Consider the following 14,270-nt stretch of genomic DNA (forward strand, 5'->3'; position numbering starts at 1 on the left):
AATATCAATCGAAATCGCATTGTCATATATTCAACACATATTATTGGCTCACATGAAGCTTTCCACACAAGTCAACAAACGATCTGATTGGAAACCTGTGGTGTTCTCTGGAAGCTGAGTGACAACAAATCTCCCCAGACGTCCAGCTATCTCAACTTCCTTCGATAGCATTTTCAAATAAATTTGCGTCATCGCAACAGCCTCTTACCATTGATTTCTCGCTGGCAGTGGTCATTGGTCTATACTGGAATTTGAGTGTCACTAAGCCTCCCTAGGGTCCCAGTTCTCTTCACGCTTATCCAGCAGAGATCTGGCAAGCGGTCTTTCTTCGGTCTTTCCATCCTCCTTGACCCTTCTCGGCTCTTTGGCATCACTTTTCTATTATTATTATTATTATTATTATTTTATTATTATTATTATTATTATTATTATTTTTATTATTATTTTATTATTATTATTATTATTATTATTTTTATTATTATTATTATTATTATTATTTTTATTATTATTATTATTATTATTATTATTATTATTATTATCATTATTATTTTTATTATTATTATTATTATTTTTTTTTTTTATTATTATCATTATTATTTTTATTATTATTATTATTATTTTTTATTATTATTATTATTATTATTATTATTATTTTTATTATTATTATTATTATTATTATTTTTATTATTATTATTATTATTATTATTATTATTATTATTTTTATTATTATTATTATTATTATTTTTATTATTATTATTATTATTATTTTTATTATTATTATTATTATTATTATTATTATTATTATTATTATTATTATACTTAAGCTGAGTTAATAAAAACGTTTTTTACATGTTTTGCATGTTTATTCAATCACAAATATTTTTTTGCCCCTTTGAGTTGTTAGAGAGAGAGAGAGAATCTATTTTTAGCATTGTTTCCTCATTGCTTAAGTTTGCCATTTAATTTATATGGTTTGTTCATACACACCGTAAACACACATATAAATTAGACAGAAAAATAGTAATCGTCTTTAGAATTAAAGAACCATATTATTTTTAGTTATCACAATTCATATTAAATCAAATGAAAATAGACTCAATGGGTTACTAGTACATCAAGTATTGTTATAAATAAAAAAGATGTTCTAATTTCTGAGTTAATAATGAAATTTTATTGCTAAACATTTTTGCATTTACAATTTTATGAGCATATAAAAGCTATTTTCAATCAGTAAATGTACATGATGCAAAATACGTATTTGGTAAAGAAGGTTGGGTTAGTAGTCACAAGTCAATATGATCATAGTGTGAATAATACGCATGTGTAAGTAATATGCGTATGTGAGTATTTGGCAGCGTGGTATTGCATGTGTGCATTGGTTGATCTTGTTCTTGCTAGTATGTGTATAGATGTGTATAGATATGAGTAGCAGTTCGTTTCTGTTCGTCTGACTCTCGTTAGTGCGTACGGAGGTGTGCGTTAGAAGGTTGGTATACGAGTCATTGTGTCATATTCAATTTGTCTTCCCCGGCCAAATCACGATGAATAGGTTATTGGGGTTCTGTTCGATACGGCCGGCTGGTGAAATCTTTATCTCTAGCTATTGGTTGTTTGTATCATAGGAGTTTCTAAACTCGTGTCAGCTTACTATTTTGACATAGACGTGTTGCTTTGGGGGATTGAAACAATTTTTGTTAGTTGAAAATATTCCAAGTTAACATGTTCATGTGAAAACTTACTATATTTATGTTACTATATTTATGTTATGGAGTCAAGTTGAGAATACCATTCTCAAGGGTAGGCGTTTGCACACGACCGGCTTCGTCGCGTACCAATCTTAGACTACCGGGCACCGGTCTCGTGACTGGAAGTGACGTCACCAACGGAAGTGACGTCATGAGATAGTTCATTAATCTCCGACAATTTAGGAAGTAGCGAAGAAATATTGGTTAATTAGTGTCTAATGACTAAAAATCTATGTAAATCAAAAATATTTTTAAAAGAAATTGAAATTTGGGAAATACATATTAGTTTATGTCTAATACCAATTGTTAAAATTCCACAAAAATTGATGGTATGTGAATTTTAAGCAACATGAGAACAGTAGTTCAAATGATATCAATTCATATTTTGTCTTATTTATTTATTTATTCAAGGTGCGATCAACTGGAGAAGTCTGCTTCTAGTTTTTGGTTGCTTGTTTTATGAGAGTTTCTAAGTTCGTGTCGGTTTATTACTTTAACAGACTAGTTACTTTTGAGGTTTGAAACGATTTTAATTCGTGGAAAATATTTTGAGTTAACACGTTCATGTGAACCCCCACTTGCCTTTAGAAGTGAAGAGAAGCGTGAATCTAGCTTTAGGAGGTGACGAAGACAGCGTATCGAAACGAACCAGAGAAAGAAAGAGGGTAACTAATTCAAACCGTTTTCCTTTTTAGCGTTCGTTTAATGCAGAAATGGGTATAGGTGCACTAGGTGCACATGAGATGTGTTCTCAGATTTGCGCTGATTCATTGATTTGGGTGGGGTGGGGGAATACTGTTCCTTTACCACTATATACAAAACACACAAGATGACAAAGTTTGTTTTTTAATCCGATGAGGACGGTCGTCTGGACTTGAAGCAATTGTCAATTCATGTTATCTATTAACTTCCGTATATTTTTGTTATACATTTTTTTGTTATATATTTTTGTTATACGTTTTACTTTCTCTAACAAAATAAGTTTAGGAAAAATAAATGGACGAAAAATCAAAACCATACAAGATTTCTTTTAACATTGAAGACCTATTGAAACGTTGTGGAATTTGTAAAATGAAACTTTGCGTTGGGTTTTTGTATTACGTCAATCAACGGACAATGTACAGTGGGAATCCGGTTATCAGTGGGTAACGTAAGTTATTCGAAATTTGATAAACAAAACGATATTAGCAAAAAAAAAAAAAAAAAAAAAAGAAAAAAGATCATATCGAAATTGAAACAAGGAAACGATGACGTAGGTTTTATAAGTACATGTTATTTTAAAAATAGAGACGGTGTAACATCTGTACAGAAACATTTGGGAGTGGAGAGATACTATAGCATACAGGCTTGCACAAAGTAACCAGAGACACCGGTGGACACAAACACGAACATATACCATTGGTACGGATGACTGTCGGTTAGAAGAATTAAATGAATTGTCAGTAGCCCCATACTAATTTATCGTTTAGCACTTTAGCTATTGTTTCAGATCTTTTGAATTCATACCAGCAAGTAGTTTCTAACATATGAAGAAATTATAGTTTTAAAAGTGGGTGATGACTTTTCTGTATTAATTTAACGTAAAATAGACACCCACTTTATAGCTACGTTCTTGGGAGGGAGTGGAAGAGCGTTTGTTATTTTTTACAGGTGATGTTTATTTGGTAATTGTGGACTGATAGACCAACACAAAACCTACCTTAAAAATAATGTTTTCTATAGGTTGTTGGTGTACCGAAAACAAATATCGCATTTAAATTTTCCGCAAATAAGTATTTTTCCATGTATTAAGCAATGTAATTCTTTATATTATAAGTTATAGCTATTGTTGAATGAACAAGTGCGCACATATTTTTACTAAAAACCCGAAAAATACTTATTTGCGGAAAATTTAAATGCGATATTCGTTTTCAGCACAACCAGAAACCTATAGAAAACAAGTTGTTTAAGATAGGTTTTGTGTTGGTCTACCAGACGATAATAAGCACCACCCCTAAAAAAATAATAGACACCCCTAAAAAAAGGTGACCATAAAGTGGGTGTTCATTTTACGTAGAATTAATATAGAAAAATAGGTCCCAACTTTTGGAAACTATAAATTCTTCATATCTTGGAAACTACTCGTTTCCTGGAATTTTAAACATTATTTTCGTTTTCGGTACCATCGAAAACCTTCAATAGTGGTAATTTAAAAGGAGTTTTTGAGAGTGGAAAGTACTACACTTTACCGAAATATTTTATGGCTGTAAAGAAGTGCTAAACATAGGCTCTGGATTAGGGGTGATACCCTTAATGTGCGAGTTTAATTACAAATGTAACATAGCCCATTACACAATTTAGGTCATTAGCTTTCCGACGAGCCTTGATTTGTTAAATTCTGATCATTAGTGTCTGAGATTTCGAACTTATAAAATTGCCAAAAAAGCTGGTATATATATATATATATATATATATATATATATATATATATATATATATATATATATATATATATATATATATATATATATATATATATATATATATATATATATATATATATATATATATATATATATATATATATATATATATATATATATATATATATATATATATATATATATATATATATATATATATATATATATATATATATATATATATATATATATATATATATATATATATATATATATATATATATATATATATATATATATATATATATATATATATATATATATATATTGCTCTTATTCTTCGTCATGATGTTTAATGGAAGAATTTTAAGTTAAGTCCACTTGATGTTAGCTGTGGTTTTTCTGTAGCCGGATAATTACGCGTGGTTGCGCGTGATTTGAAAGTCTAGGTAGGTTTATCCATTAAAGGCGTTGAGTGAAATTTGAAAATCAAATAAGAGACGTGTTACATTTAACCTCAGCTAACATCAAGTGGACTGAACTTAAAATTCTTCCATTAAACATCATGACGAAGAATAAGAGAAAAAAATATATATATACAGATTGAAAAAGGAATTTATATCTCCGAAATATATCTCTCTCTTTAAAAATAAACATTCGTCTATTTTATAAAGATTAAAAGATTTCGCGTTGTTATTTGGCTTTAAAGTGTGGACCAGGCGCTAACGCAGACCCCACATTTTTAATGAACCACCGTTCTACCAGATCAAGCATACCCATTCCTGTGTCTCGATACATCTTCTATCATTATATGTAATCAGTTTTTTTAAAACAGTCAACCATATAGGAGCCTATTTGTGACCATACACACACACACATACACAGCTTTATATATATATATATATATATATATATATATATATATATATGGAAGTTTTAAGGCTGAAATGCTAGTATATATGTGTGTGTGTGTGTGTGTGTGTGTGTGTGTGTGTGTGTGTGTGTGTGTGTGTGTGTGTGTGTTAGTTTTTCTTGTTTTATTTATCAAGCTTGCAAAATATCCATATTAACCCCAGATAGAAAAAATTTTAGAAGAATAATTTTTGGTTCAGACTACTAAAGTATTTCTGAACGAAATCCAAACCGAACTAAAAGAACTATTGACCACTTGTCTATTTGTAAGCAAAGCTGAAATGGAGCAAATTAGTGGGAAAAAATCTGAAACGTTTCCAAAATAAAATGAGGTAAGGAAAATAACCATCGCCAACAGAAACAATTCTTGCATGCAACAATGGATTAGACTAACCATGGCATTCTACTAACAAAGATTCATCGGTTAAGACATTTAACGTCCGTTTTACGCTCTAGCATGTGGTCGATTGCTTTTAGAAACTGACTTCCAAACTAACCTATCTCTTTTTCTAAAGTTTATTTTTATCATTTACTGCCATGTTTCTTTTCTCCGTTTTGAATTGTACTTGCTAACTCAACTATTCTACACCTGTTAACCAAAAAACTCTCATCCATATTTTCAGTATTGCTTTGTCATCAAAGTCTAAAATCTGATTGGAAAAAATATTAAAATATTAAATTATAAAACCTTTAGAAACTGATTTCGAAATTAACCTTCGTCTTTTTATTTTACAGTCTAATCCTACCATTTCCTCCCATGTTTTCTTGCCCTCCCCTACCGTGAATTGAATCTGCTACCGTCTAGCAGAAAACACTTTCACTAATTTCCCTCACTCTTTATCTGTACCTAAACCTAAATATAGATTCCATGAAGCAAAGCTTCTTTCTTAGAACTGCACGCCTGTGGAATTGTCTTCCATTTTCCTCCTTTCTAGATGACTGCAATATGGTTGTCTTCAAGTCTAACATAAACAAATTTTTGATGAGCCGTTCCATACAAGTTAACAAATTTACCGAATTTCCATTACTAACGATTACTATATTGTCCAATTTCTACTGTACACTCTTTAACCTTTATCCTCGAGTGGCCTCTTGGCCTTGAGAAGTGGTGATGCCTATGTAAAAAAAAAATCAATTGTTCTCTCATCCATTTTTTTTCAACATGGCCATCCCATCAAAGTTTCAAATCTGATTCGAAATTCCAAACTAACTTATCTCTGATCAAGTCTTTATTTCCTTTTTTTTCTAAAGTTCATTCTTACGATTTTCTACCAAATTTTCTTTGCCCACTCACACTGTGAACTGAATCTGCTACCCCAACTGTTCTTTCAACATACCATAAAAGTCTTAAATTTGATTGAAAAAAAAATGAAAATATTACATTAAGATCATCATTTAGTACTCGATATTTGTCTTCACTGAAAAGAAATTGATTTTATTCATTAGAACAAAAATTGGTCTGCCCTAATGTTTGCCCTTCATGAAAAAGGGTGCTTTTTAAAAGATTTTATTATTTATAAAATGTTTTATTATAATTACTAAATTGTGTTTTAGTTTTTTTTATATTTATTTATAATTAGTATGTTTTTTAATATAAAATTGATAGATTTCTTTTTATTAAAATAAATAATTATCTATGTATACAAATGTCAATTCCGGATTGCTTTGTGCAAATCATTAATTAATTAAACATTTATGACGGAATATCTCGTACACCTTTGTTTAGCCAATTGGTCTTCTATTTATCTTACGCATGTTTGAGAGAGAGAGAGAGGGAAGAGAGAAAGAGAGAGAGAGAATGGGGGGAGCTCATAGCACTTGTACCCCTTGACGTAAATACCCCCAACTAACTTGTCAAGTAGAAAAATCCCACCCTTCACTTTTAAGGTCTCTAGATGCCAGAAAGCCTTCTACTCGGACTACTAAGATTTGGAATTCCTTCCCTATTACTTGCTTCCTTGACTGTACTAACGTACAGAAGTTTAAATATAATGCGAACTCCTCACATGTAAACCTGATCTCAAATAGTTGTCCCTTACGTTCAAGTGACAATATGCCTACTTTGGGGTGAAAAAAGAGTAAAAAAAAAACATTCACCGTTTAAAAGATTTGATTTAGTTCTTAAAATGAATCCTTTTTTTTTTTTTTTACAAAGCTCGAAAAATGTGACATTTCTTTCTCGGGTTATGTGTTTGTGTTTATGTGAGTGAATGGGTTAGAGAGAGCGGCGAGGGGGGGGGGAGCATGCACACTTAAGTTAGAGATAGCAATAGCAATAGTCTATTTTGTAGTTTATTAGTTGCGTTTCATTGATTTCAAGTAGTGAATAGGAATTAAATTGCAAAGCGGTAGCAAGCGAGCGAATACAGCTAATCATATATTATATTGTTTGTGTTTCAGTCGATGTTTTCAAAAATCAAGCCCCCCCACATAAGGGCTAACACTTGATCCCTATATGAGATACATGGATATTAGAATGTTATATTAAAGTTCTCCTTTACATCTCAAACACTGAGTTAGTGAAAAAATTTGAGAATAATTTTTTCTCTCCCCAATTGACCATTTAAATATGTTATAGTAAATCTTTCTTGTGATCTTTTGGCTTTACTGGATTCCAGGAGAAGAATCCATCTAGTCTGGTGGAGTATACTGCTTCGTACTGTCACATGGAATAACATCACTTGGAGAAGGTGCACCATTTCTTGTAAAAGCCAGTGCTTGATGAGCCGTTCCATATAAGTTAACAAATTTACCGAATTTCCATTACTAACGATTACTATATTGTCCAATTTCTACTGTACACTCTTTAACCCTTATCCTCGAGTGGCCTCTTGGCCTTGAGAAGTGGTGATGCCTATGTAAAAAAAATCAATTGTTCTCTCATCCATTTTTTCAACATGGCCATCCCATCAAAGTTTCAAATCTGATTCGAAACTCCAAACTAAGCTATCTCTGATCAAGTCTTTATTTATTTCCTTTTTTTCTAAAGTTCATTCTTACGATTTTCTACCAAATTTTCTTTGTCCACCCACACTGTGAACTGAGGGGATCTTATTGGAATACTATGTGATTTTGAATGTTTAATTAGGATTTACTTGTATGAAAAAGTATCCTCATGCCAGGTTATCCTGACAAATCTCTGTGCATAGAAACCTTAGACACTCGAGGAGAATGTCTAGTAGGCATTCAAGTTCTCTCCAGTAGGCATCCATGTGTGTTTGTATGTCAAGCTAAATGTCAAAAACTTCAAAACAAACACCGACAAATTCGTATACTTTTAATCGGCGTTGACCTGGATGAATTATATATAAAATTTTACAAGAGTTATTCATTTTTTCGGGGCTTAACTGGGCAAAGTTTCAGAAGAGGGGGAAGTTCAGTTTTTCAGACATTTTCAATGTTAACTATTATATAAAGGCGGGATGACTGACTTGCTGCTTTATTATTATTATTATTATTATTATTATTATTATTATTATTATTTTTTATTTATTTATTTTTTTGAATATGCTAAAACAAGAGAAAGGAATGGGTTTGACGAATGAAAAAGATGAATGGAGGAAATGAATATGGAAAAACGGGAAACATATTGAAAGATAGAAGTTTTATGTGAAAATGTTACACACTTTTTAACATGTTTTAGTTTTTATGGCCGCGGGCAACGCCAGGTTACCCACCTAGTCAATATATAAGAATGCAAAATATATGAATATTCTGCTCTAACACATAGTTATTTTTTGTTTGTTTGCTTGTTTGTTTCAGTTTTATTTTACAGTACATGTAGGTCCGAAAAAGTGACCAAAAAACAAATATATAAAAAATAAATGTTACCAAAGGCAAGATAAGTCAGTTTTCTACTTACCTGGATAAGTTTGTGTGTGTATTTTTACTCACTTTAAAACATTATTTAATCCGAAAAACAAATAGTGTCGAGCATTGGGTAAGAACAAGAAAAATGGCTGTGAGTTGACACGTAAATATTTGAAGTCTTGATAATGACTTAAAAATAAAAAATTAAAATGCTAGTAGAAAACAACTTGCTGCTATGGTTACAAATGATCTGAAATAAAATTTATTGCGTGGATTTTTAATATTATTTTGTTTTATTTTTATTTTATAGTAATTATCGAAACTTTAAATATTTAGGTATTAATTTGTAGCCATTTGGCTAGTTCTCACGTAACGCTAGACACTGTTTGTTTTTCGAAATGTACAAACGGTTAAAATTGTGTAAAACTTCTAAAAACTTTTCCATATAGTTTGAAGAGTAACATCTTGCCTTTGGTAATATTTATTTGCTATATATTTATCTGTTTGTTTTTTATCACTTTTTCGTACCAATGTGTATTATAAACAATTGTTTTGAATAAGTGTTTTAGATTTAAAGACTTACTGACCCAGCTGAGTTCAAATGACGAGTTCAGAAGAGATGACCAGAGAGAGAGAGAGAGAGAGAGAGAGAGAGAGAGAGAGAGAGAGAGAGAGAGAGAGTGTGTGTGTGTGTGTGTGGAGGACTTGTAGATATATACATATATATCCCCCAGTCGTTAGGGAAATAGGAAAAATGAATTGTTTTGAGGAAGGAACGAACAACGCGTTAAATTGAAATAAACGAACTAGAATTTATTTCGTGAAGAAACAAATGAAAGAAAAGGGTACAGCACGTGTTTAGTTTGGCGTGCGTCTCTCGCTGTTAACTGGTCAGAAGGAAAGTCTATTGTTGTAGAGAGAGAGTGAGAAAGTCAATCCAGTTTGGCGTGTGTCTCTCGCTGTTAGCTGGTGAGAGGGAAAGTCTATTGTTGGAGAGAGAGAGAGAGAGAGAGAGAGAGAAAGAGAGAGAGAGAGAAAGTCAATCAAGGCCATGGAGATAGAAAGCGTGTATTGTCTGTTGACTCTTTCCCCCACACATAGTAGCAGGTGACGTGAGGCGCGCGGGCTCGCGCGCCCCGAAAGGGACCGGTTGGTCCGTCGACCTCTCAGGTCGGAAGCCAAATTGAAAAGAGGAAACAGCTTATGTCTCTTGCTTTTATAGTTGTTTCCGGTGGTCTTTTGCGCATGTGTGGATTTCCTTTAAAGGGGAAGTGACGTTGACCAAGTGTGCGTACGTGTGCGCGTATGTGTGTGTACATGTGTGTACGTTAGCGTGTGTGTGTGTGTATGCACGTGAATGTGAGTGTATGTACGCGAACGTGAATATATCTACGTGTGTGTACGTGCGCGCGTATGTTTGTGTGCGCGCATGTGTATGACAAGAAAAATGGCTTGAGATGTGAACGCGTATTTTTGTGCGAGACTAGAAAGGGCTCGTACAAGAGAGAGAGAGAGAGAGAGAGAGAGAGAGAGAGAGAGAAAGAAAGAAAGAGAGAGGGAGAAGGAGCGGTTTATTGATAGAATAAGATTGTCTGGCTATATCAGAAGATCTATCTTGTCTCGTCCGAGAAAACGATTTCTCCATAATTTCATTAGGTCTACATGACAGAATATTAAAAAAAAAAAAAAAAAATTAAGTTAATATGGGATTATAGAAAAATTTAGAAAATAAAAAAAATGAAAAATTAATTTCATATTGATTTCACGATTTAAAAAAAAAACTTTCCTTTTTTCTATTTTCAGATGATTCAGAATCGAATGTTAACAGCACTGAGAATAGCAATGCAGGCTTCACGGATGATAACAATGTCATCACCAAACTTTGAAGAAGTGGGAAAAGAAAAAGAAAAACGATAGGAAAAGAAGAAAACAAAAGAAAGAAAAAAGGAGAAAAAACTTTATTGAAAAAAACTTTATTCAAAAAAGGAAGCAATACAACGATACAAATTTTATACTAAAAACAGAGCATCATGGTCTTATTTTAGAAAAATATTTTTTCAAACTTTTGAACAACACACACACACACACATACGCACGCATGCGCGCATACATATGGCTACACAGAAACGTTTGTGTTTCATTCCCAAAGTAAATAATCAGACGAAATATAGGATTTACTTTCTATGATCGTTTTTATAAGCAATGGTCACTCTAACTTCCAGCCAATCAGAACCCGTGAATTTTATTATCTCTTGCTACCTATTCGTTTCCTTAAACCAATGAGTAGTTCCCCCTTTGTTTACAAAAAGTGTCTGTCGATGTTAATCCTAATTGGTTCAAACAAAGAAAGGGTGACGCTGCCAAGACTTAGTAACATGACAAATGTGGTCATTTTGTTAATTGGTGCCATTTTAAAGAAATTACATCTATTTAACACGAATATATAAGATTTAAGATTTATATTATTAACATTATAGAGAGTTTTCATTTTTTACTTTGTCTTTTTTTTTCAAAAGTTACGCGTGACAGATGCAACATCCTATTATAAAGATGGTTAGACGTACCGTATATTTCGGCGTATAAGGCGACCGTCAGATAATACGGGGTACAAGATTGGAGCAAGTTTTAATAATTTTATCATATATCGGTTGTATAAGACGATTGCTAAATCACAAAACCATGTTTGTTTAGACTATGCTAGAGATTGAAACACTCAGTATCTTGACAATATGTATGAAATATTGATGTTTAAAGAATCTTCTCATACGCCGAAATATACGGTAACTATCTGTTCTTCAGATGCTACACTTCAATTTCTTGTTCTCTGTCAGAGGAGGAAAGAAGAAAGTTTATCGAAGAATATAGGATCGGATTTTATATTTAGTTAAAACAAAACAAACAATTATTATTAGAAAAATGAAAATATTTTACTCCATTTTAAATAATTTCCGCTTTCTATGTTCATTAGCCGATTATTTTATTTCAACAATTACTTATTGCCAGCTTATCATGAAATATTTTGAAATTATTTGAGTTAAAACAAATAAATAAAACTTACAAAAACAATCTTTAACGAAAGCAGATAGTTAATGGAAACAAGAAATAAATGTCTGAAAAGTTATATATTGCTGAAAATATGATTATTCACTGACACGTGTTTCGTCGTCTACGACTCATCAGAGTGGCTGAATCTAGCGAGATTCGAAATTGGAACCTCATGGTTAGAAGCCTGAACCCCTACCCCTGGTTTATCTCCCGCGACTGCTGGATATATCGCATTTTATGTAGATATTATTCAAGTGTTTTTGCTTGCGATACTTTCGAATGAATTCAATTATTTATACAAAAGTGCATTTTTACCTAAATGCGAGTTGGGAATACTTTTCCCTTTTACCAATTTGGAACCCCCAAATGGGAAGTGGCATATATATTTTGTTTGTTTGTTTGTTATTATTCCATTTTCACCCCCAAACAAGGCACAGCGCCACTTTGATGCAGGGGACTACTATCGAGGACATAAGTTGCAGTGATATTATGTAGGGAGTTGAGCAGCAAGATGTCTGTTCACATTACACTTGAACTTCTGCATGTAAGTACAGTTAGGAAAGCAGGAACCCGGAAGGGGGTTCCAGAGTCTAGCAGTTTTGGGAAATAATTTATTAGAGTAGAAGCCTTTCTTACATCTAGGGATCTCTACTGTATAGGGGTGGGATTTTGCTGATTGTTGGGTTTGTTGGAGATATTTACGTAGAGGGAGTACAAGGGCTTGTAGTTCGTCAGAGTATCCACCATTAAAATACTTGTAGAACAGGCAGAGGGATGCAACATTTCGTCGATGGGACAGAGGTTGAAGCTTCGATGACAGTTCAGGACCTATCAGGTTGGCGACTCACTTTTGAACCCTGTCCAGGAGCGAGAGACTAGTAACAGATGCACCAGCCCAGATGTGACAACAATACTCCATACATGGGCGAATGGTGACCTTGTAGAGGTACAGGATACTTTCAGGTGTAATTAACTTTCTAGCATGGTAGAGAGAGCCCACATTCCTCACAGCGGCCCTGGCAATGCTTTCAATGTATCTGTTCCAACTCATGTTCCCCGTGAACGTTAAGCTGAGGAGTATGAAACAAGTACTTTCAGGTAATGTATCTTTAACCATAGCTGTTGATGGATGAGAAAGATTCTTGTAATTATTGAAGGAAACAAGCTTAGTCTTGGCAGCATTGAATGTGACCATCCATTTTTGTCCCTATTCCACTACAGATTGGAGGTCTTCCTCTAATGTTTCTTCCATTTCCTTAGATATGTGTTCATTTGTTTTCCCCCTCGTGCCTGTTATAGAGCCTGGTGTCATCAGAAAATATACCCATCTCAGAAACTATTTTATCAAGGAGGTCATTTATGAATATTAGGAATAATAAAGATCCAAGGATCGATCCCTGAAGTATACCTGCATTTATATCATATTGTTCAGATGTACGACCGTCGAGGACAACCTGGATTCGTCTCTTATTTAAGAAGGATTTAATTATGTTAAGTATTCGTCCAGTGATACCATATGATCTGATTTTCCTTAGAAGACTATCATGCCATACACTGTCAAAAGCCTTAGATATTTCTAGGGCTACCGCTCTATTCTCCTCTGCGTTGTCCAGTGTATGGTATATACATTGAGAGATTACAGTTAGGAAATCTGCTGTAGAACGGGCTTTGCTAAATCCATATTGTTGATCGGTCAGAAGGTGATGGACTAGAGCTTGATTAATTATGGACTCAAATATTTTAACGAAAGCGGGAGGAGACTAATGGGGCAATAATTTAATGGGTAAGTTCTTTCATCAAAATTCTTGTAAACTGGTACCACAGAAGCAGTTTTCCAGCAGTCAGGAAAGCAAGATTCATTAAAGCATTTGTTGTAAAGTTTGGAGAGGATTGGAGGTGCTTAGCGGAACATTTTTTAATAGCACAGCCGGGATGAGATCGGGTCCACATGCCTTTAAGGTGTCTAGGTTTTTATGATATCATGCACCTGAGAAGGGATCATCCAGTGTGGCGTCAGTCCACAAAGGAAAGTCAGAGAGGGAGTTGTTTGCTGAGTCCATTGTGAAGTTTGAGACAAACCGACTGGCAAGCATGTTAGCCTTCTCGGTTGTCATGCATTGTTGGATAGTGGGGGAATTATTGATTGCCTGTTATTTACTAGAATGTTGTAGATTTTCCAGAAATTGGAATATAATTATCCACTGACATGTATAAATGTATATGCATATATATATGCATATATATATGCATATATGTATATATATATATGCATATATATATACATATATATATATACATTATATACATATACATATGTATATTATATGGAAAAATGCGCGCATGAAAAGTAATATTC

The 14,270-nt window shown here is 32.9% G+C and overlaps 1 protein-coding gene across 2 annotated transcripts in view; it reads left to right on the forward strand.

Moving 5' to 3' along the window:
• Positions 1–11,990, forward strand: part of LOC145292099 (adhesion G-protein coupled receptor G6-like) — a 231,992-nt gene extending 220,002 nt beyond the window's left edge. For both annotated transcript variants that reach the window (XM_080138183.1, XM_080138184.1), the window contains exon 26: positions 10,673–11,990. In XM_080138183.1, coding sequence (XP_079994309.1) covers positions 10,673–10,755 — 83 coding nt within the window. In that variant the 3' untranslated portion in view covers positions 10,756–11,990. The remainder of the gene's footprint in view (positions 1–10,672) is intronic.
• Positions 11,991–14,270: the final 2,280 nt, after the last annotated feature.

Source organism: Euprymna scolopes, chromosome 13 (assembly GCF_053919585.1).
Source record: "Euprymna scolopes isolate OS-2025 chromosome 13, ASM5391958v1, whole genome shotgun sequence".
Classification (NCBI taxonomy): domain Eukaryota; kingdom Metazoa; phylum Mollusca; class Cephalopoda; order Sepiida; family Sepiolidae; genus Euprymna; species Euprymna scolopes.